The sequence below is a fragment of the Sinocyclocheilus anshuiensis genome, unplaced genomic scaffold, assembly GCF_001515605.1.
Source record: "Sinocyclocheilus anshuiensis isolate Anshui unplaced genomic scaffold, SAMN03320099.WGS_v1.1 scaffold708, whole genome shotgun sequence".
Taxonomy (NCBI): Eukaryota; Metazoa; Chordata; class Actinopteri; order Cypriniformes; family Cyprinidae; genus Sinocyclocheilus; species Sinocyclocheilus anshuiensis.
The window spans coordinates 3,144,986-3,170,852 of record NW_015555881.1 but is presented as its reverse complement, the minus strand read 5'-3'; the positions used below and the strand labels follow the sequence as shown (position 1 = coordinate 3,170,852).

General features: G+C 35.5%; 2 protein-coding genes across 3 annotated transcripts in view; both read left to right on the top strand.

The window, feature by feature from the left end:
• The window catches only part of LOC107675723 (sia-alpha-2,3-Gal-beta-1,4-GlcNAc-R:alpha 2,8-sialyltransferase-like), a 14,133-nt gene extending 12,337 nt beyond the window's left edge, over positions 1–1,796 (top strand). The window contains exon 4 of the mRNA XM_016470135.1: positions 1,199–1,796. Within this exon, the coding sequence (XP_016325621.1) occupies positions 1,199–1,481 (283 nt within the window). The 3' untranslated portion in view covers positions 1,482–1,796. The remainder of the gene's footprint in view (positions 1–1,198) is intronic.
• Positions 1,797–11,524: 9,728 nt separating this feature from the next.
• LOC107675766 (one cut domain family member 2) overlaps positions 11,525–25,867 on the top strand; it is a 21,899-nt gene continuing 7,556 nt past the window's right edge. Inside the window, exon 1 of one of the 2 annotated variants that reach the window (XM_016470200.1) lies at positions 11,525–12,845. In XM_016470200.1, coding sequence (XP_016325686.1) covers positions 11,738–12,845 — 1,108 coding nt within the window. In that variant the 5' untranslated portion in view covers positions 11,525–11,737. Of the gene's footprint in view, positions 12,856–25,867 lie in introns of both variants that reach the window. The other variant, XM_016470201.1, reaches the window with a different exon arrangement.

Here is a 25,867-nt window from a genome sequence, read left to right as displayed (position 1 = left end):
AGCGAGACACCTCAACACACACACACACACACACACACACACACACACACACACACACACACACACACAGGAGCTGATGACCTTCATGGGTGTTTTGGCACTGTTTTCCTGCAGACACATGTGCCACTTTGGGTGAAACGCATTAGTTTTGTTTCCCGAGGGTTTCTGGGTAAACGCTATTCAGTGTGTGCTGGTTTACAGCCATTAACTTTATATGAGGATATTTGTCTTAATTCACTATTCACATAAAGCTGAAGTTTGGCAAAGGTTTTGGTGACAGTGTTCACAGGTAATATAACAGCTGAGATCAGCCTGAGACGTTAGGCTTTACCTAAATTACTAAAATCTCACATAATCATGCCCAGGTCATATTTCAAAAAACAAACAAAATAATAATACTAAAATAAAATAAATAAATAAAAAGTTGTTGCTGACAATATGATAATTACTTTAATGCAAAAAATGTATGAAAAAATAAATAAATGAATAATGAGGTTTTATATTCATTGTTTGGTAAATATAAAATCTATTAATATAATAATATAATTTTATAAAGGGTATTAGAAAAATTCACATGTATTACAAAAAAAAGGTTTTTGTGTTTGAATGAATGGATGAATGGATAGATAGATAGACAGATAGATAGACAGACAGACAGACAGATAGATAGATAGATAGAGGTAGACAGACAGACAGACAGATAGATAGATAGATAGAGAGGTAGATAGATAGATAGATAGGTTTTATAAGAAAATTAAGCCTTATTTTAGGACCATTCACTTTTTTTTTTCATTGTGACATCATTTCAGAATTATGCCTTTTATTCTTGTTTAAAATTTAAAAAAATAAATGGAAAAAGAGGTTTTATATTTAATGGTTTATATTGTAATATGTAACAATTATATTGTTGACATTATGATATGTACCTTAAGGCAAAAAATAAATAAATAAATAAATTACTTAAAAAATCAAAAATCAAAATCACAGGTTTTGTAAGATCCACCCAAATGCTCATCAGATCTACTAATAGAATTGAAGACTGAGCTAATACACACTTATTGATTTGGTTAATCCTATTTCCAATTGTATTTTATATATATACATATCTTTGTATATAAAAAATGTACCCTTATGACTGCTTTTGTGCTCCAGGGTCACAAATGACACAAACAGAAGTGTCCGCTCTTGCTGTCTGCAGGTATTGGAAGACGAAGCAGCTTTCCCCGAAGCGTCTGAGCACAGGGATCCTGATGTTCACGCTGGCCTCGTCTCTGTGTGAACAGGTGCATCTGTACGGATTCTGGCCCTTCGGCTGGGACCCCAACACGGGCAAAGAGCTGCCCTACCATTACTACGACAAGAAGGGCACCAAGTTCACCACCAAGTGGCAGGAGTCGCACCAGCTGCCCACCGAGTTCAAACTGCTCTTCAAGATGCACGCAGACGGCGTCCTCAAACTCAGCCTCTCCCACTGCGCCTGAGGTCAGAGGTCAGGGTCAGGGGTCAGCGGTCAGGATGCAGGGTCGTTGGGTTCCGCTAATGGACGCTTGTTGTGATTGCTGTGGATTTTATTTCTACAACTGTCGACATGAGCTCAGTGGTGTTATTGGTAACTAATGATATCAGTGTTAGTATCGAGGTGATCAGCGATCGAAGGGAAAGTTGGTGACACTTTACAATAAGGTAACATTAGTTAATGCATTAACTAACATCAACTAACACATTCGCTACAGGATTTTTTAGCCTTAGTTAATAAAAATTCAAATGTTCATTGTTGGTTAATGTTAGCTCATCCATACGGCAAAAAAAATAAATATTTAAAAAATATATTTCAAAATATACCAAAAAATGGCCAAATAATAATAATAATTTCAAAATATATTTACGTAAAAATTTATCAATCAATCAATTAATTAATTAATTTTAAATATATTTTAAAATATACAAAAAAATGGCCAAAAATATATATATTTTTTTGGGCCATTTTTAGAAAGTATATTTTAAAACTATAAATATATATTTTTAAATATACCGTATTTTGCCCTCCATATATTTCAGTCCAAGAAAATACATTTACATACAATACGTTTAAAGAAAAACTTTAATTGTTGTCTATAACACGTTTGAACATTTGAATTGATCGAATGGAAATATATTTGCAAATGTATTTTTTGACCCTAAAATACATTTTGAAATATATTTTGGTATATGAAGGTTGAAACTAAGCATATATATATATTTTAATTTTCAAAAATATATTTTATTGAGTTTCACTGTTTACAACATATATATTTAGCCAGAAAATAAATAGTTTTGTTCTTTGCTGTATGGGCATGTCTGTTAAATAAAATTATTACTATTAGTATTATTAATTCATTTGATTTTAGTAATGTATTATTGTTAGTCCATGTTAACTAATACGATTAACTAATGTTAAGGAATGAAATATTCTTGTAAAGCTGTATCTGCTCAAAGCTTTTATCAATTCAATTGATCAAAACAGCATCATTTTACAATATAACTGGAATATAATGCAAATATTACTGAATATAATGCTGTTCTTTTGAGTATTTATCTACAGACCAGAAGATAAGGTGGACTTGAGTAAATAACCACCTAGCAACCATTGACAACACCCTAGCAACCGCTTAGAAACACCCTGGCAATGATGCACAACACGACTTTTGTCACGTTTTTCTTCAGAAAGTCTAGTTTTGTAAATAGAAGGGCAAAGACGGCACTTATTTTCTGCATGCCGAGTCAAGGCTGGATTACTAGCTTATGTTGTTGAATTATTATATACACACACATGGTTAAGTCTACTAATCAGAGCGTTTAATTGGACACAGCCTGTGTCAATCAATCAGATGGGCGGGGCTTCCTCAAGGAGATGCTGTGATTGGCTCGTGAGGGCTGCAGAAATATCAGTGTTTACTTTACATATAATATAGTTTATGAATGATGCCATTTTATGTGTGATTCATGTGTTCATGAATGTTTATTATTTCTGTGCGTGCTGAAAACCAGGTGTCACGTCGTCTTTAACATTTATTCCTCTCTTGCAGCATTTTGTTTTATAGATGATAATATAAAAACATTATATATGTATTGCTAAAGAATACGCTAGAGTTGTTTGTTTCCTATCCTATTCCCATACGGCCAAAAATATATTTTTAAACGTATTTTTAAATATATTTAAAAATATTTAAAAAATGGCAAAAAAATATACGTGCTAATATGTTTCAAAATATATTTACCTAAATATATTTTCTACCAAAATACATATATGTTTTGGCCATTTTTGTTATATTTTTGAAAATATATTTTAAAAGTGTATATATATATTTTTAAAATGCATTTAAAAATATATTTTGCCCTCCATGATGAAAACTTTATTTGTTCTCTATAACATTTTAATTAAAAAAATTAAAAGTAAGCATATTTTCAATTTCAAAAATATATCTCATTGTGCTTCGCTGTTTACAACATATTTAGCATACATTTAAAATGTATTTTGTCCAGAAAAAAATTTATTTTTTGCCGTATGGGTAAGACTGAACCGAATGCAGAAGTTTCTGAAACTTCATTCAATGAAACGCAGCAGAAGCTTCTTTATAATCATTATTTGTATTGCGTTTAATTATGTTTTATAGTTATCCAGCATAAATTATACATTATATTGACCACTGTTTGGGCTAAAATGCAAATGCAAATCCTTAGAGTCGTTTCTTTTTCAGTGTGTGATGCATATACTTAGAAACATAGAGAAGTGTAAAATCATCACGTTTTTGCTAAAAAGCAAATGAATGTTAAGAGCCTTTAACTTGCATGTGTTTTCTTAAGTTGCAGCGCGTTGAGCTCTCTCGGCCACCGTATTTAACACCCAAAAACAGTCTGAACAACTTTTACCAAAGAGCGGATCATGATTTCTTCTTCCCATGCAAAGTTTTTGTTTTCACTCTAAAATACATTTTAAAAGTATGCAAAAAACATTTTAAAAATGTTTTCCAAAATATAAAAGCCTTCACATCCAAACTTTGTAGTGATGTTATTTCTCTAATAGTATTATTTCAAGAATGTTATGTTTTGATGATTTCGTGTGTGTGTATATAACTGCTTTTTTAAGAAATTAATACTTATGTTCAGACAAGGATGCGTTAAATTGATCAAAAGTGGCGGTAAAGACATTATTATGAAATAGTAATACAAATTAATTTGAAAAGTATGCAAAACATTGTAAAAGTGTTCACATCCAAACTTAATTGTGATATTATTGCTCACACTAATATTAATGCTCCAGAGCAACAATGTTATGTTTTGATATCTTGAGTTTTATATATATATATATATAAAGTTTGGGTTCAGGAACGTTTTTAAAAAGAAATTAATACTTTTATTAATCAAGGATGCATTAAATCGATCAAAAGTGACAGTAAAGACATTTATAATGTTAGAAAAGATTTCAATTTCAAATAAACGCTGTTCTTTTGAACTTTTCTATTCATCTGTGAATCGTGAAAAATAAAATGTGTCACCGTTTCCACAGAAATATTAGTGTTTTCAACATTGATAATAATCAGAAATGTTTCTCGAGCAGCAAATCAGCATATTAGAATGATTTCTGAAGATCATGTGACACTGAAGACTGGAGTAATGATGCTGAAAATGCAGCTGCGCATCACAGAAATAAATTACAGTTTAACAGATATTCACATAGAAAACAGCTGTTTTAAATAGTAATAATATTTCACTATTTTACAGTATTTTTTATCAAATAAATGCAGCCTATGAGAAGTAACTATTGAAAAACAATATGCTGTATGGACGTTTTCTGCATTTGATTTATTTCTATATTTTTTTTCATTGATGTTTTCATGTTGATGTATTTTCCATGACACTTGTTGGGAATCTTTTCTTCTCTCTTTCGTTCTGTACCGTACAGACATCATCTGTAAATAATTTCTCAGATTGAACACAACACTCCCAGAGATCGTTGGGGGCTCTTTTTGAACGTTGAATGCAGTTATTTTGATAATACCGACTTCTTTTGATTGTATCTGTCTTTGTTTCCGTCTTCTGAATGTCTTTCGATTGTAATGTCAGATCTTGACTTTCACAAGAATCATTTAAGAGAGTTTTAAGTGAAACTAATTCAGAGCAGAGAAGCGAACACTGAGTGTTATTTTCATATTCTTTTAATGTGTGATCAGTTTGATTATAAACACAGAACGAAGTTCCTGTTGACGTTTCCATGACGAGCGAACAAATAAACTTCCGTTTCAGACATCAGACGTGTGTCACGTTATTAAACTGTTACAAATTAACAATTGTAACAATTTGATTTATTTAGTCTGTGTTCAGTTTGTTCTTCTCTGTCCGGCTCTTAAAACAGATTTATCGGCGGATGCTGCGATTGACAGTCTAATGGCCGTCAGATATATTCCTTAAGCAATAATTTTAGCCATGTTTTGTTTACAGTTGTCATAAATCTGGGTTATATGGTGAGGAAAGTTCAATACTTCACCATTAAAGAACGTCGCGGGATGATGTTTAAGGAGAAATGTTCATCTGAACATGATTTAAAACACAAACGTCAATTAAAAGCAACAACAGGGGCGATATGTTATTGATAATCCATATGCAGAGGAAGAGGAAACATTGATCACCGTTACAGGAAAAACATCCTTTTTTATATTGTAATGTCATAATGGCCTATCCCATAATGCACTTCATGCATACATGAAATTGCTTCGCCGTTAAAACATGGCAACACAAAACGATTAGATCTATAGTCACCAGTTTCTCTGTGTTAATGTAGATAAACACACATTGTTTAAAAGTGTTATACACACACACTCACTCACACACACTCACACTCACACACACACACACACACACACACACACACACACACTGACACTCACACACACACACTCTCGCACGCACGCACGCACACACACGCACGCATGCACACTCACACACACACACACACACGCACTCATACTCACACGCACACACACACACACACACACACACACACAGACACGATCAGATCTATAGTCACCAGTTTCTCTGTGTTAATATAGATAAACACACATTGTTTAAAAGTGTTATGTTCAAGTGAGTTTGTTTTCTGTGTCCTGCTGTCAGAGCGTGTGGCTCTCGTGTCTTCTTTGACCTTTGACCTTTGTTCCTAAAAAGAGGGGTCAAAGTTTAAACAGGATGACGGCTTCATCTCTTTAGATTAGAGGTGCGCAAACGTTTTAGTACAAAAAAATCAAGCTCGATTGAAATGTTGCATTACATTCAACTATATTATATTAAAATCTGTTACATTTTTAAAAACTTAAATAATTCGACTAAAATTGAAATAACATTTTTTTAAGTATTTTTTAATCAAATTCACTTATATTGTGTTTTACATATCAGTGCAAAAAAATAAAAAATAAATTTACAATTAGTCATTTAGCAGATGCTTTTATCCAAAGCGACTTACAAACTGAAGCAATCAAACCAACAAAAGAGCAATGATATGTAAGTGCTGTACACGTAGTGTGTTAATAACATTAAAAAGAAAAAGAAAATAAATAAATAAATGTCATCACGGCTCTGTTTTGGGCATCTGTGCTTTAGCTCTTTCACTTACTGTTTGCAGAAAATTTAGATTTTTTTTTTATTTTTTATTCTATGCACCAGTGGTTTTTATGTGTATTTTTAGGTTATTGACTGTTTTTGGTGTTTTTTTTTTTAAATGGACATTTATAATAATAATAATAATAAATACAGTTGTGTTTCTAGCTATAAATAGCTTAAAATTTACAGTAACACTTTACAATAAGGTTCATTAGTTAACTGTATTTGTTAACATGAACTAAGCATGAACAATACTTCTACAGCATTTAATAATCTTAGTTAATGTTCATTTCAACATTTACTAATGCATTATTAAAATCAAACGTTGTTGTTACCAGTGTTACCAATTTTACTTTGTGATATCGTTTAACTTTTCAAGTAAATTAACAAAATTGATTTGACTGAATTCACCTGACTGTAAGTTACTGTACTGAAAGTAATTTTTAATGCATAAAATGTTAACTAACGGACATCAGCATACTTCCCCAGTTGATTGATTGCATTAAGAATTGCACACACTTTTTGTATCACCATCTTTCTGAAATGTTATAAGTATGTAAATCAGGCATTGTCTAATTAAATACGCACTAATTTGCACAAATTTCCAAAAGATAAATCTAAACAATGCATAAAGTCTGGTTCAAAATTCTTGTTTGATTTTGAGGTTTTATAGAGGGATTATGGATTTCTCTTTTTATCATAAATCAGAAAATGCTGTCAACAGACAGAAAACAAATGCAGTTTGACCATGTTTTTAGAAAGAAAATGTTGTATAAATCAGTGTGAATGAAATATGAACAAACCTTCAGAATATAGAGAGAAATAAAAAGATATGGATTGTAATTGAAATCTACAGACGCAGATAGATAAAGCGCAGTCAAATACACATTTAAATGTGTATTTTGGATATTTTCCTTCCACTAGTCTGAACAAAACATTTTATGAAAAGCTAAATAGCCCAAAATCTCAAAACTGACCAATGAATAGACAATGTTTTTGTCTGTAAGTTTAGGATCAGAAACGGTTGTTTCAGGTCAAACCTGCAGTGATTTTTCAGTGCCGTCAGATCTGTAGAATAGCATTCATCTCTATACTGTCTTTTCTCTGTGTTTCAGCACAGACCTGCAGACAGACAGACGAGCGTCGTCCTCTTACAGTACAGGACAGGTTCTTTGTCTAAGTCTTGTGTTAAAGCGGAGGCTTGGTTAGTGTCATTTCATTTTTGCGCTGCACATTTCTGCCGTTTTGTGTTTCTTGTGTTCGTGATTCATAGAAAATCAATTTGGGAGGAAAAAGGAAAAGCAGCACATTCGCTTTCCTTTCTCTGTTCCTGAAGGTTTTGCACATTTTCTTCTTTTATAATTCATGATGATTTTGAGACTCCAAACGTCTCTGTAAATTAATGGTACTATAATATTTATGATAATAATAATAATAATGTCAAATGTAGCTAAACAAAAGCTTTTGCTGTAAGATATGCAATGGAAAGGATTTTGCATTTTATATAATAGATTAAATGTGAACAGTGAGAGTGGTCTGCTGGCTGCAAAGAACAAAAACTGATTTTTTTGTTGATTAGAAGCTGTTTAATTTAGGCTCTGGGATTATTCAGTAAATGAATATGATTTGGTTTGTCATCTCAGACTATCTGATGCCAATCAGCAGTGACATAAACATGATTGTACAGAACACTGTTTCTGTGGTCCTGAGCAAAAGATAGAAATGCAAACCAGTGTGTGTGTGTGTGTGTGTGTGTGTGTGTGTGTGTGAACCTGTGACGTTTTCTGAAAGTCTTTCTGACATATAAACTCACCACAGCACTTTCAAATCTCTTGTTTTAGTTTAGTTTTGTCTATATCTACAGATGTGGAGGCCCCTTGAGATGCTGGACGTTTATTTTGCATTAAAATCATCTGCATTTTAAAGTAAAATTTCACATAATACTAATATGCAACAAATAATACATCGTAAAACAATAATCATTTTATAAAACACTGACCAGGTTTTTATTGTTTTGCTTGACATCAGTTATTGTTATATTGATAGGCCTATTTTGTAAAAAGAAAGAAAAAAAAAATCCCAGAATGAGAAAAATAATGTATAATGACATGCTTCTCTAAAAATCTCATTTATCATTTGATAAAGGCTGCACATGTTTCTTCATGCTGTCCACTCAAGTAAATCACATTTTAAATATGCACAAATGATCGAGAATATCAGAAAACAAACCTCACGACTGCACAAGTAAAAAAATACAACCAAAAAGTGTTTTATTACAGAAGGTTAACATTTTATGTTCGCCGAAACCAAACAGTGTGTTGTCATATTTGCAGCTGCGCCGCAATAAAAATATTAAACGGCTTTAATAGCAAAAACACTGGTTGAATTTTTCAGTTCGTATAAGACATAATTCAGACGCATCAGCAGCATCACGGGGTCCGAGGCGCATTGATTCTGATCAATAGTGCTGCACTTACACAGCAGATGGCCGGAGAGCGACAGAAACTCGGGCCTCTTCAGCTTTTAGCTTGAAAGAAGAACTTATGCATCATGATCATCATATAATAACAAACTGAAGTGTGTTTCATTTAGGCTACACCTAATCCATTCAGATGAACACAAGATGAGTTAATCTCATCACAACTGTACGGTTGCCCTGAAACCAACGCGTTTTGTTACAGTAAGCCTAATCTAAATTCATGCTTTTTGTTAGTTTCAGTGTTTTATTGTGTGAAGCACAAACATTAATCAGAGTAGTTATTTATCAGCTTGATACTGCAATCAGCAATCATCAGATCAGATTTCACAGAAATAAATCGTTTTGCATTTTAAATAACCTAAACTATTAAGAAAATAGGTTTAAATAGCACCAGATTTTCTTTTTTTTTTCACTTTGAACTGTTTTATTAGGTGTATGTTGATAAACATTTTATTAATTATCATTTTTGTCATACACTGACAGGCTAATATTTGATCATTTTGGGTTTGTCTGCATAGGCCTGTAAATATGAATTGACTATTAGCAAAAAATGTGTTCATCATCTGTTTCTAGCCATTTAACTATGAAAAACATTTTTTTTTTAAATAATAATTTCTACTCCATTTTCCAATTTCATGAATCAGATTTACTCTATTAATCAAATTAAAGTGGCTCAGAAAGTTTTGGCAATTTTGGCTTTTTTCTCTCTTTTTCTTTCTTTCTTAGAAAATATTTTACAGAACATGTAATAGGCATATTTTCTGTCTTCATGCGCTTTGGTGATTTTTGTCTAGATGTAAAAAAAAAAGTGTTTTTAGGTTCTATAAAAGCGTAATTAAAAAAGTACTGTTAAATAATATATAATAAAAACACAAACTCTTCTAAATGGAACTAGTATAATAAAACCCGTTCTTTTATAAGACTGGACGTTTGTGGATTTGCGTTTGAGTTTAAAGCTGGTAAAGTGAGCTTGAGGTTTAGACTATTATATGTATTTAGAAAGAAAACAAATTCCACGTTGGAACTCTCTCTCTGTTTCTCTCTCTCTTTCAAATATCGATTTTCTTTGACATGAAAAAGGGCCTTTTTCAGTCAGTGATTCTTCGCATTAGTGTGCCGAAAGCAAAGCAGCACAAAGCTCTCGCAGAACACCAGAGCACGAATCAAACTCGTGTGTGTCCGACACTGAATCTCGGCAGGTATACAGACACTTTTCCTCAATTTGTGGCAGCTGAAAGACCGGGGAGAGGCTTGTGGAGGACACTGGGCCCCCTGCACCTCCTGCTCCTCCTCTGACAGCTGATCAAAAGAAAAATAGGTCACGCTTTTCAGACTTCTGTCGCTCATCCTTAATTACAGTCGCTTTAAACAAAAGCGACATCTGCGCATCCTCCAAACAAAATAGCAACCGGCATTCGAGAAATCTGTTCCTTCTGAATCACTGCAAGCCACACTGCGCGTGAAAGAAGTTACTGTGCAAGTGGATTGATCGATTTAGAGTAACTCTTGCGAGAAGGATAGGGTTTGAGGTTTAAAACGAACATGCTTACTAAAATTACAAAGTATGCTTTTTTTGTTTGTCTAGAAGACTTGCACTGCACGGTGTAAATGTGTGTTTGGAAACAATGAAGCCTCGCAAAATTTGAGAGAATGATCGGCTCGTATTTACTGTTTGTGCATTTATATTTACAGGCCCCAGAATTAATATGCATAATTAATCTTTTAAATATTAATGTAACGTGTGTAATGAGGAAGTGTTAGATTCGCAGAAGACGCGGACATACTTTTGATATTTAAGCATATGTACAGTTCTTCAGTGTTTAAAATTATGAAATCTGACTGTTATATATATAGATAGATAGATAGATAGATAGATAGATAGATAGATAGATAGATAGATAGAAGGAAAGGCATATAAAAACAAAAATATACACTAATTTTCCCATAGGCACAATGAAGAGTATAAATAGAACATTAGAATGTGACTTGAAAATTCTATTTTGCACTCAATTTTTTTTTTTAGTTTTCCAAAATGTGTACACTTTAGGTACTAATATGTGGTGTTTAGGGGTAAATAAGGTACAAAGATGTTCTTTTTTCCGGAGGTTGTACAGTTGAATTGCAGGATTTTGAATATACCTGTTCATGTGGTTATATTTTTGCGTTGTTTTGTAGAGGATGAGCCGGATAAACGATCCGTTTGCTGCGCCGGTGAAGCGACCCTCTGACGCGAGATTCCAGATGCAAAGGCAGCGACTCCGAACGGTCTCGTGGAAGCGTCAGCGACTGGCCACAGGCTCGCGCGCGAGGAACGCGATTGCACCGCCGGCGCGTCAATCAAGGCGAAATCTCCTCCCCTTTCAGCAGGGTCGGGTGCGCGCGGAGCAAGCCCACCCCGAGCACCTCAAGCTGCCCAAACAGAAGACGCAGGAGGAGTAGAGGGCTCGGACATGGGGAGAAATCAGCACTGGCCCGTCTGATAGAGGTCGGTGTTTTTTATTTATTAAAAAAGGGAGAAAAAAAACCCGAGAGGCCTTCGGAGAGGAAAAAAAATCAAATAAATAAAAACAAATACGGAGAGAAACCCATCCCTGGCACAAAGCTGGGCATAAATCAATGGACTGAATGAAGACTGCCTATAACGCCTATCGATGCCTGGCCAAGGATTTGGATGCGTACGCCATGAACCCGGAGATGACAATGGACATTTGCAGCCTACACGGTGTAAGCCTTGAGCAGGACTTGATGAGCGGCCACAGCCCCCATCACAACCGCAACCCGGGGGCTTCCTTGCGGATACACCAGGATCTGACCGTGGCGCCGTCGCGCTCCGCGATGGTCTCCAGTATGGCTTCGATTCTGGACGGCGGCGGTGGAGGAGAGTACCGTCCCGAGCTGTCGCTGCCGCTCCATCACGCCATGAGCATGCCGTGCGACACCTCCCCATCCGGGATGAGCGGTACCTACACCACGCTGACCCCTCTGCAGCCCCTGCCGCCGATTTCCACCGTGTCCGACAAATTCCACCATCCGCACCATCACCACCATCACCACCACCAGCGTCTCTCTGGGAACGTGAGCGGCAGCTTCACCCTCATGCGGGACGAGAGGACTCTACCAGCCATGAACAACCTCTACAGCCCCTACCACAAAGACATGAGCGGGATGGGGCAGAGTTTGTCCCCTCTGGGCAACGGCTTGGGCTCCATCCACAACGCGCAGCAGACGCTCCACAACTACGGCGCGCACAGCCACGACAAGATGCTGAGCTCCAACTTCGACGCGCACACTGCCATGCTGGCCAGAGGGGACCAGCACCTCTCCAGAGGCCTCGGTGGCCCCGCGGCGGGCATGATGCCGCACCTCAACGGGATGCACCATGGCGGGCACCCGGGCCACCCTCAATCCCACGGGCCCGTGTTGGCTTCCAACCGGGACAGACCGCTCTCCTCCTCCTCCTCCTCTGGAGCGCCGGGCTCCGGCTCGGGTCAGCTGGAAGAGATCAACACGAGGGAAGTAGCGCAGCGCATCACGGCCGAGCTCAAGCGCTACAGCATCCCGCAGGCCATCTTCGCGCAGCGGGTGCTGTGCCGCTCGCAGGGCACGCTCTCCGACCTGCTGCGGAACCCCAAACCCTGGAGTAAACTCAAGTCCGGCCGCGAAACCTTTCGCCGCATGTGGAAGTGGTTACAGGAGCCCGAGTTTCAGAGGATGTCGGCCCTTCGGCTTGCAGGTAAGACAAGGTATCTGCTTTTGAACATCTCCTGTGTCCGTTTAGACTTTAGGGCGCGTGCGAACCTTAATTGTGCGCGATTTTAATTCATTTTACAAGCGTCCTGAGTGAAACACTCTATTGCACCACCACTTGTTAGTTTTTTTCTTTCTATTGTTTATTTACTTTAAAACATCTAAAAAATGGTGCAAGTGCATGCTGTGTAAGAGCCGTTTCAATCTCGGTGAAAAAAAAAACGCTTTCAGAGGTGCTGAATAGGGATGTGTTGGTAATTACAAGCCCCTCTACATCAGGCTTGTTGCCCCCTCTAGCGATGGGCGGTGCAGGACCCCTTTTCCTTTGTTCGGCTGAAGAAAAAGCAAGACTTGAATTTTGCAGTTTGGCGTTTGAGGTGTCAGAGACGGTGTCCTGTTGTTGAATAGCATCCTATCAGTGCATTAAAATAAAAGCTTGGTCCGTATCGATTTTTAATTTGTAGGGTGATGCACAATTATTCACTGAAATAATGGACAGCTCTGATGCCTCATGCATTGTGCAGCACCTGCGCGAGCCTGTGCATTAACTTCTGCTGAGGAAAACACACAAACTGTACATCTTTTGCTTAAAGAACTATGCATTTGACTGTCAACAAAAGATTTGGAGAAGGAGCGTGCGTTTGAGCTGTTAAATCACATACCAAAACATGAGCATCTTTATCAAAACATGCCATCATCGATTCTTTGAATATCATGCATTCAGCTAATGAAATGCACTGTATGAGCAGCCACAGAAGGTGATGGTTTTGCCAAGCAAACAAATGCATTTTCTTTCATCAAGAATGCGATTTTAAGCAGAACTGTGCTTTGAGATGTTGGCGTAGGCGCTTTAATGCTGTTTCCCTGCAGGGCTCTGGTTTCACAGATGGCTTTGGGTTGGGGGGAAGGTATTATGTGATCTGCAGGGGAATTGAAAAGAAGACCAGAGGCTGCGGTGGCTCGATGAATTATTGATAGGAATCTCTGCGTGACCCTCAGCTCAACGCACAAAACGTCACCTTGTCTTGGGTTAAACAGGCAGAGATGTGCAGCCCGGCACCTGCCTTTTGTTCCGCGTTTTGGAGAAAGAATGTGAAAGAGACACAAACAGTGAAGCTAAAATAGAGGAGTTGCACGTCGTGACATCAGAAACGCCTGACTCAGAGAGAATCACTCATGTTTTGTTTTCATGCTTGAATTTAATGCATGTAAATGTTGACTCAGAGCTGGAATCTTAACCCCTTTTAAAACCTTTATTTTGTATCTCAGCGATGCCACAGAGGAACTGTTTTTGCTTCCCTAACGAACCTTTAGTTCTTAAAAGAATTGTTCTTTCTTAGTGTGAAGAACATTTAAAATTTTTAAAGAACCTTTAGATTTTGTCGAATGAAATATTCCATGGATTTAAAAAACATTAGTGCCAGTAAAAAAAATCTTTATTTTTAAAATGCTGAACTGACTTTAGATTCAGATACTTAGAAATTAATTTAATATAGGCCTACAGTGGGGTCCAAAAATCACCAAATATATATTATCTGATAATATTCTATTTAACAGTATTTGAACTGCATATAGACAAAGTCTTGTGGAAAATGTCATACATATAGTAGTTATGATAATAAGTAATATTTCTGATTGTACACTATTTTAGGTGACTAATGTAAGTAATAAGTGTACAGACGGACAGATTTTCTTGCTTTGATTGAAGACGCTGTTTGTTCTTAAATTATGATCTTCAGGTTTTGCACTTTTAGAGTCCAACTTGACATTAAAGTCATTTAATTAAATGTTTTACTTAAATTGTTATGCTGATAATGTCATTTAGAATGACTAATTTAATATAAAAATAAAAAGGATTTCTGAACCTCTTCGTATACTCATACTTGAAGGTATACATACAGATTTAATGACTTATTCGTCTTCTTTAAGCATAGCGGTGCTGGTGCCTGATGTCACAGGAGAAAACGAGCCTGTCTTTGCACTATTAATTTAGTCAAATCAAACGTGACGTCTGACTGGACCTCATTCCAGTCACACGGTGCAGGCAATCAGCCATCGAGACAAACCTCGGCCTGTGCCGTCCGCCACAGACAAACAACTTTATTAAGTAAATGATCAAAGGGGACAAGCGCTGTTATACGAATCAGGACAGAGGAGATTGAAAAAGAGCCAGTGCTGGAGGAACACGGGGTCCCGGCCCGTAAATAAGAGCACTGGAGATGGATAAATATACCACCAACCCATGCCAGACCGCATTCTGAGAGACGTCTCTTCTGATTTGGGCTTCTGCAATGACTATTTCACTTTCCAATTGAAGACAGACAGGGCAGGACAGGGAAGATATGAAATGTCTTTAGATAAACAATGGGGTCTGAAAGTCTGAGAGCACATGCATTTTTGTAATTTAATACAAATTATTTATTTACAAAATATATTGACAGAAAACAATCTGAGTGAAAAGTTGGAAAAAACATGGAAAAATGTTCTCCATCATGTAAGAGCATCTTGAGCATCTTTAGGAAATCTGACCATCTGTACAAGAGTCACATGATCAGCGACACACATTTATTGACATTTGATCCTAGAAATATTGCAACAACTCAAATCTTTCTTCATTTTGACATCATTTGCATTTTTTTAGCATCCAAAAGTTATTTATTTCCAGGTTTGCATGAAAATATCCTAGACTGTCGATGAGGTCTCGGACATTTGGAGACCAGTGCATATTATTTAATTCCAGGTTTGCATATAAAAAAATCACAAATTTTAATTGTGGTCTCAGACATTTGGACACCATTGTATATTTTGATTTATTTTCATGTTTGCATGAAAAAAATACTAAATTTTCAGTGTGGTCTGTGCCATTTGGACACCATTGTAAAATATTATTTATTTCCACATTTGCATGAAAAAATACTAAATTATCAACGTCATATATTTGGACAGCACAGTATATTACAGAAGCGGTCGGCCGATATGGGTTTTTAATGTTCAATGCGATACCGATATCTAGAGAACATGTTGGCCGATGATGATGTCAGTGACAATGCAGATGTATATGCAAATTTAAATCCTTGTGAAATTATACATTTTTATTGCATAATATGAAATTCTCTTGAAAATAGCAATTGCGCACTATCAATTTTGTAGTGCTTAGTAGACTCCAAATGACCTGGCCTGGCCGATATATCGGTCAGTGACTAGTTAGAATATCTATATGTATTCTGTTATGATTAGGTTGTGTAATCAGATGTATGAATGACTTTAAGATTTTAATGAAAAATTAAAGCAAAGATATATATATATATAGGCTACATATCAGCAAGATTAGCATATTTTTAACGCTGGGCCAATCAGGCATCATGTTGTCGGTGTGTTGTTTTCTGCACTTGTCAAAGGGCAGAACCAGGACAAAGAGATCAAAATCCCAGGCCAGCTCTGCTGTTTATTTTCGTCCTGTCGTTCGGTAATGTGTGTGAGTTATGTCACTTTCTCAAACAAATATGTGTTGCTGAACGACGGCGGATCGATCCGGGTAATCTTTTAAAGATTAAAAGGGCATTAATGTTGGCAACAATAACATAAACGTGTGCACCCAGTTCGCATTGATCTGGAACCCGATCCGGACTTGTTCCAGTAAAGCTGACGCTGGAAGAACATTCCCAGCAAGCCGACTGACTCCGTGCTAAAAAGACTCCTGGCGGGCTATTCTGAGCCGCACTCGCCTTGCTTGTTTAAAAGGATCATTAAAGCTGATGAAGCCGCCCGGATGAGACGCGGAATCAACGCATAGCCAAGCGTAGATGTTTTCCAGAGGATTTTAGCAGGATGTTTAATCACTCTGGCTCTGTGTGGAAGAGGCCGGCTTTAAAAGGATGCGCTTGGTGACCTTCACACAAAGACCAGGCGAAGCGTGTGTCTTGCGAATCCAGATAATTATAATGGCTTTGCGGTGCTTTGAGGGACCTTTTAGTGATGAGATTCTCTCCTCAACCCAATAAGTGTGGAACACGGGCCAAGAGAGTGAAATAATCCCGGCAGAAATATGATTGGCCGACTGATTTATCAGATAGCCTACTCTTGTTTTTGTGGTCAAGCTGCTTTTCCACAGTCTATTCCAATCTTATGGAAGATGTCCTAGCATCATATTATGAAAAAACAGCATTGCCTGTTATGTTGTTAAGATTGACACCTTACTTCATTTGTTAACATTAGTTAACATGAACTAAGAATGAACAATACTTCTGCAGCACTTAATTTAAACATTTACAAACACTTTTCGTGTTTGTTAACATTAGTTAACGCACTCTGAAATAACACGAACAAAAAGAAAAACAAAGATTAATAAATGTTGTAAAAAATATTGCACACTGTTAGTTCATGCATTAACTATTGTAAAGTTTTACCAATTATGCTTTATTATTCTAGACATTAAATTATCTAAATTAGGTAGACTTTGAATATGTTTAATTGTGGTTCAAACTCACACAGATCTGTATTCTAGAGACATTAATATTCTCTATGGTTTGGTGTTTTTATTTCTATTTATTTCTATTCTCATCTTTTGCTCTCTGAACAGTTCAGATCATTTGAAAAAGATTTTAATTGTATAAGTCTTACATTTTTGCCACATATTTCCTTTAGTCCTGTTTTAATCAGTCCAATGATATTCAGCTAATATACAGTACATTGGGGCTAAAAGTCTAAAAATGCTTCTAAATTCTAAATTAATTCAACATTTGTCATTGCAAATTATACCGGCATAATAATTTTTAATAAACATTACATTTTATGTCAGAACTGCTTTGTTTTAAAATTGTCAAAATCCTAAAACTGTATTTCCATGTTTAAATCCCAGATATTTTCCTCCTCATATGTATCTTCTAGCACAGATCTCTGAAGCGTGCATTCATGCAGTAGCAGGTTGTTTTTTAGTTTTGAGGTGAAGTGATGTGATTATCTCTGTGTCAGGCTGAAATGTCTCGTGATTGGGGGATCGCCGTCAGCACCGGCCTGAGCAAAGGGCAAAGTTTTTGGTCTCTCAGCCCCACAAAACGGCCCGTGATGCTGCTGTCAGTAAGCGAACGGTGAGCGAAAACATGTTTTTATGGAGCGAGTCTGTGGGGGATTCATTGGTCTGTCAGTTTTTCTTTTTATTTGGGTTTTATACTTTTCATGTTAGTCATCCACAGATGAATGATATTAATTGCCTTGTGTGTGCAGCATGATAAAGTTTATTCCATGTAAACCATGTAAAAAGTTTATTCTTCAGTTTATTCATCGTCTCTAAGTCTGCAGAAAGAATAGGCAAATTTTAACTTCAGCTATGAGGAAAGAGAAAGGTTCATGTTTGCTTTTCTAGAGGACCGAAGCTGATAAGAGCTTACCTAATAAAACACAGCCATTATTTACAGTTGGATCTTATGTTCTTTTAAATAGAGCTTTTGTTAGAGGAACAGATAACAACTTCTGCCATAATTTATTCATCTACATGTCATTCCAAACACATTTGCTATAATTTTGTGCATTTATATTTATGCATTTGGCAGATCATTGCATTGCATTCCCTGGTAATCAAACCCATTCCTAAACTTCAGGAATAATTTCCTTATAATGCAAAAGGAGAAATCCTGAATCTTTATGAAACTCTTTTGCTTACAACAGTTCATAGTCATATCTGTCAAGCTCCAGAAAGCCATGAAGTACTATAAAAACGTTCATATGATGGTATGATTTAGAGTGTTTCTGGTTATTACTGGAGCTGTTAAATGGAGACAGTAAATGTCTTTTACTCTTTTTGTTTGGAAAAGAGCTGCATGCATATCTGCTTTTATGTTTTAAGGATGAAAAAGTCTTATGGGTTTGGATTGGCATGAAGGTTGTATAAATAATGACAGAATCTTCATTTTAGGATGTGATGCAATCAGGATTTGTGTACTCTTAAGACAGGTTGTTTCTTGCCAAACAAAGATATGATATGAACAAAAATACCTTTCTAAGTAATCAGTGTTGCTTATTTATCTGTGGCACTTTTGTGCATTTGTAAGCATTCAGTGTGTTTGTGAAGCTGATTGAATCGTTGGCTGATGTTGTTGACGAGTGTTACCTCATCAGCATTGTTTCAACACACCGTTTGTGAGCGTTCTGATAGGCTCTATCAGTGTGCTGATGTTTCTGTCTGGTAACAAACCTTTGAACCGCTGATGTCATCATTTCAGACCTAGATGAACTCTGACCTTTTATTCACTTGATCAGAGAACATTTGTTCTGTTCCTCATGGAGATTAAGAGATACAGTAACTCGGAAAGTATCTGGACACTACAGGCAAAACCAGTTTTTTTTTTCCTTTCCATGTACTGGTCATTTTTGAGATTTTGGGCTGTTTTGCTTCCATAACATATCTTCTTTCAGACAATGGAAAGAAAACATCCAAGATACACATTTAAGTTTTAATTTTATTGCACTTTATCTATTTGCGTCTGTAGATTTCAATTTCAATACATATCTTTAAAGTTTTTTCTCCACTTCAGCAGCACTTACATACACCAAACTTTACAGTTTTATTCCTCTCTATATTCTGAAGGATTTTACTGAGGGGTTTGCTCATATATAATTCACACTGATTTATATAACATTTTATATCTAAAAACATGGTTAAAATGCATATTTTTAAAAGCCATGAGTTTCTTTCTCCACTTCAGCAGCACTTACATACACCAAACTTTACAGTTTTATTCCTGTCTATATTCTGAAGGATTTTACTGAAGGGTTTGTTCATATATCATTCACACTGATTTATATAACATTTTATTCATAAAAACATGGCAAAAATGTATTCTGACTGTTGACAGTATTTTCAGATTTTTGGAGCGATAAAAAGAGATATCCAAAATCCACTCTATAAAAACTTTTAACACTAATATATCAACAAAATCAAACAAGAATTTTGAACCTGGCTTTATCCAGCATTCAGATTTATTTTCTGGAATTACTTGCAAATGAGTGCAATTTTAATTACATACCGCCTCACTTGCATGTTTAAACATATTAGAAACATTTAATACAAAACAATTGTCTTAATGTACTGTGATTAATCAACTGAAAATCAACTAAAATCGTCTGAATGTCATTGCATTAGATATCAAATATAATAGCAAGTGTTGTTTATTTGTAAAGAAAGATGCACAAACACAATTTACAAACAAAATACTTAACGGTACGGTTTGAAATGATAAAACAATAGTTCTAAAATCACCAAAACACCAGTAGATTAAAAGACATTTAATGGAGAACAGATCCTGTAATATTTCATACATGCACATATATACTTGATATCTTTATAATTGTGATTAGGGTTGCAAAGGGGTGGCAAATGTCCTGTAAATTTCCGGAAAGTTTCCAAAAATCCCTGGAATATTCCAAAAAATCCTGGAAAGTTTCCAAAATTTCTGGAATGTTTCCGAAATTTACTGGAAATGTGTCACCTTTTTGCAACCCTAATTGTGATGCATGTGAAGAAATGATTTTGGGGTTACTGTATTTAGTTCTGGCCAAAGCGAGATGATCCACTGCAGAGAACACATGACTATGTCTCTCTCTCTCTCTCTCAGTTTCGCTTCCCCTCCTCCATCTCTCGGCGAGGTGTCCAGTCTTCACATTAAGGATATCCGCACATGCATAGAATGACACAGCTAAGTGCAAGACTACAGCATAATGCATTTAGCACGTCCTCTCGCTCTAACACACACTCACACACACACACACACACACACACACACAGGCCACTTCCAGAAGAGCGTGTGCTTAGAAAATGGTTGATATTGAGATCGGAAGCATTTGAGCGTCTTGGCGTTCGCACGAGAGATCACACGACAGTGAGAGTATGAAACACTAGCCGAATTTTAAAAAAGTGATTTCTCTCATCTGTTATGGGGAGGTTTCAGCGAACAAGTGAAAACATCATTACTGATCGTGTTTTGTGGCGAAATATTGATCTGATGTCACCCACCTCCCCCCTCGCTCTCCATTTCTCTCTTTCTTTGTACTGTATCTCTCGCTTTTTCTCCCTCATGCAAATCTGAGGACTGTAAGATGCATGTGACAACTTGAATTCACAAAAGGCATTACAAGTGCTTAAGCTTTTAACAAAAGTTGAGTCATTTTTATTTAAACTAGTTTCAGAAATTTGCATGTACTAGTTTCAAATCAACCTTTGACATATAATTAGTGATAGAGTGATATTAACCAGGCTGATTAATTGATGTATATTTTTTTTATATATATCTATACATCATATTTATATATCAATATATTTATATATCAAAATATCATATCAGTGTTATTTTAGTATATTGAGATACTATTATAGTTTTTATTAATATTTTGAATTAAAGGTTTTATTTGTTGTTTTCATTATTTAATGTTTTAGTAATTTAATGTTTCAGTAATTTTCTTGTGTGTTTTTGCCATTTAAGTGTTTTTGGCAACTTGCTGAAATAAAATAGGTTTATGTTTTTAGGTTTTATTTTATTTCAAGTAACAAAATGTTTTAATGGTTTTAGTTTTAGTTTCAGTTAACTATAATAATCCTGATATATACCGACAGCCTAGTCAATACATTTTGTGTAAATATTGTAAAATAAGAGTTTGTGTAAATCTCTCTCTAGATATCTGCACTCAACCCATCACTAATTCTCAGTATGGATTTTTCTTGCATTTTTAAGATCACACAAACCATCTGATCTCAGGGTTTTCTGCGTTTGTCTTCAGAAATGAGCTTCAGCTGCATGTGCATGTATAATTCAGTGGTGATCAGAGAGCGGTTGTTTTTGTGAAGTCATGGCACATAATGTACTGTACAGAGAGAACTGGCAGAGTAAAACTACTGTGTGTGATGTGAAGACTGCAGTCAAAGTGAAATCTGCCATCTTAATGCAAATTTCCGTTCCCGGTTTTAGAGTCAGTGATTCATCAGTGCATGTTATTGCAGTAAAATGTAATGCTGTGCTCTAACTTTGAAAAGACTTTCCGTATCCGCTGACGTCATGTAGGCCGTGTGGGCTGATGTTAATATGTTTAACGTGTGTGTTCCTGCTGCTAAAAAACATTTGTCTTTGTTTTTGTTGCGCTATTTTTCCAGGTGATAGAAAAATATGTACGGAGCCAGAGTTAGTCACTTGAAACAGATGTAAAAATGTGGCACTGATTTTAGATGATATCAGTGAATATAAATACATTTAAAGGTCAAAAAATCCTTCAGGAATGCTAATGGTATTTGGATCCAGTCCTAAAAGGACAAATGAGATTTATTGGGTCTATCAATAGTCAATACATTAATATATTATAATATAATTGCTGAAAATTCACAAAAAAAAAAAAATAATAATAATAATATGGCCAAATACCATCTGATTTATTTTCTTGACCAATTTGTTTTTATTGCACATAAGAATTGTTGAAGAATCCATAAAGAATCTTGAAGCATCTTAGTGTATTTTTTATTTGATTTATTTATTTATTTATTTTAGTATTGTTTCCATGTTATGATACACATTCCATTAGCAATTATTAGCAATTGTATTTTTAGTTTATGTATTATTGTTGTTGTTTTTTGTAAATCTCCATGCATTTGCTTAATGTTTTTCACAACAAACAGAGATTACATTTTTCATTTTATTATTATAATTTTTTTTTGTTCAAATTTCAGTTCCTCCAGTGCAATTAAAAAAAGATTAGTACATTTTAATAGATTTTTATTTGATGTATTTGGTAGTGCTACCAAATTATTCCATTAAACATCACTAGCATTCCTTTAGGAATTTTTATACTTTAAATAAAATTCCAGTACATCTGATTGAATACAGTATATAGGGTGATGAAACAGGCTGGTCTTTGAGCTCCTCATTAATTACTGAAGGTGTAAGCCGATACTCAATACTGGCAAGAACTGATCGATTTCATACGGCGGGGTCTTTTAGGGCAACGCGGAAAGCGTTCAGATACGAGTGAACGACGGCGGTGCGGTTAGGACCGTTCCACTGGACGTTTCCTCGCACACACATTGATTTACATTTGCCAACAAGGAAAGATAAACCAGCAGTGTGAGAGCAGCTCTTACCCGTTTGATGAAAGGCCTGGGAAACCTGAGGTATTGATCGGATTGATTGAACTCTACCCCTTTTAGAAAAGCCCAAAGTTGACACCCTTCTCCCATCATGGAAATGGTAAATCCCTTTGAATAATATAATTGCTTTTTTGATCGCACTGTAAAGCGCCATGAGATCCCGTCCTGATGGAGTCAGTGTTGCGTGGACACCCATTGACGGCTGAGATTGTGTCTCTCTCTCTCTCTCTCTCTCTCTCTGTGTGTGTGTGTGTGTGTGTGTGTGTGTGTGTGTGTGTGTGTGTGTGTGTGTGTGTGTGTGTGTGTGATTCTTTCGGCCGCAGTAAGCAGAATACCAAATGATGACGGGGAAATTCACTGCTCTACAAAAGCAGCAGTCTGGAGCTTTTATCCAGAGCAGCACTGAACAGAAAGCCATCAGGGCCTCGTAAAGAGAGCTGGGTTTAGGAAGTAAACATTGATCCTTTATTTTACTAGAGAGAACAAAAAGAGAAAGTACAGCTGCCTCGTGCACAACAAAGACAACTGACCCAGCTAACAACAAATATGTTCTAAGAATGTTATGCTATAATGTTATGAAAACGTTATTTCTGAATGTTCTCTGAGTGTTCAAAATGTACAGTTTTTTTTAAATGTTTAAACAAAAAAATTATTGGTTATGAGAACGTTCCATTTTATTATTTTGAAACCTTATGGAAGTGTTACTTTTGAATGTTTCTCTAAACATCCTGAAACAAGTAGTTACATTTAAAAAAGCTTAGTTGAACATCCAACAAAAATGTTTAAAAAAAGGTTCTGTGAACGATGTATAAATAATGCTTTTGTGCTAACATTTTGAGAAAATTATTCTTATCATATATAATTATTATAAGAAGTTTTTTTTTTTTTAATTTCTCTGAACATTCAAAACATCTCTTTTAAATGTTTTTTCTTGATTATGCGAATGTTCCATTTTATCATTGTGCAAACATTATGGAAATGTTACTTTTGAATGTTCTCTCAATATTCTGAAACAATTAATTACATTTTAAAAAATGCTAGTCGAACGTTCAACTAAAACATTTCAGGAAAAAAAGGCTCCATGAACAATTTATAAATTAATGTTTTGAGAACATTATTAAAGACCAGATCATTTTGAACGAATGTTCTATTAACGTTACTGGAAGAACTTTGACAAAACCTTTCCAGAACGTTCTGAGAACATTCTCTGTTAGCTTTTGACGAATGATTCATGAATTTCTAAAAAAGTAAAACAGTGCAGCATTAGGATGCTAGTCGAAAAGTCCTAAAGGAATGATTATGGATTTTGGGATTTTTCATTGTAATTTGAAACCAATCCTAAAGGATAGAAATCCTATATTAATTAGTAAGAATCATTTGAGTGCTAATAGAATCTTGTATCATTATCCTAAAGGATCCTAATCCTAAATAGGATTTCCTGAAGAATAAGGGTTCCGTTTATCCATAGGATCTTATTTGCTTCTTATAGGATTCTTATTGATCCCATTAAATTCCTTTAGGATTTGTTTCAAATTATGAATTCCAATTCCTTGAATCCATACGTATTCCTTGAGGATTTTTCTGACTAAATTCCAGCGTTCCAATCTGAAATTGCTTTCTAGATATGAGAATAAACATAGGCTATACTATTCTGTTAATCCTGCAGTTTTCATGTATTTGGGCCCATGCAGTAGTGGCGTTTAACCAGCAGAAATGATGGCACCACTTTGGAAAATGCTAAAGATCGAGACCCTGCAGCTAAATGATGTGCTTTTAGTAAAACCTCAGAGCTTAAAATAAGCACACAGACCGTAGTTTGTGAATTTTGCGTGTTAAACAGCTCATGTTTTGATAGAGGAGCCTCAGTAATGGAGGCTTGGAGTGGAATGGTGCACACTGCTCGTGTTTCCGTGAGTCTGTGAGTGAACAGCGCCATCTACTGCTGATCAAACACAACTCTGTGTGTGTGTGTGTGTGTGTGTGTGTGTGTGTGTGTGTGTGTGTGTGCATTCATATGTTTCTTAAACGTTATCGATACTTGTTTCAGAACATTCAGAGAACATTGTTTGTTCTTTAATAATGTTATTTATACATCATTTACAGAACATTTCTTACAGTAAACATTTTAGTTGAACCTTCATCTAATGTTTTTTTAAACATTATTAGTGCTTGTTTCAGAATGTTCACAGAACATTCAAAATTCCGAACAAATGTTCTTCCAGGAACATTAATAAAACATTTGTTCAGAATTGTCTGGTCTTTAATAAAATTATTTGGGTTCTCAATGTTCAGATAACATTTAAAAGTAATGTTCCCATAATGTTTGCAAAATGATAAAATGGAACGTTCCCTTAAAGTTTCCAAACAACATTTTAAAAACATCCTTATATACACACACTACTGTTCAAAAGTTTGGGATCAGAACGATTTTTAATGTTTTTACAGGAGTGTCTTCTGCTCGTCAAGGCTGCGTTTATTTGATCAAAAATACAGGAAAAAATGTAATATTGTGAAAAATTATTATGATGTAAAATAACATTTTTCTATTTTAATATACATTAAAATGTAATTTATTTCTGTGATGCCCAGCTGAATTTTCAGCATCTTCAGTGTCACATGATCTTCAGAAATCATTCTAATATGCTGATTTATTATCAGAGCTGGAAACTGTTGCTGCTTCATATTGTTTTTGGAACCTGTGATACTTTTTTCAGGATTCTTTGATGAATAAAATGTTAAAAATAAGAGCATTTATTTAAAATAGAAATCTTTTCTAACAATATACACTACAGTTCAAAAGTCTGAGGTCAGTACATTTTTTTTCTTTCTTTATTTGAAAGAAATTAAAACTTTTATTCAGCAAGGATGTGTTAAATTGTTAAGAA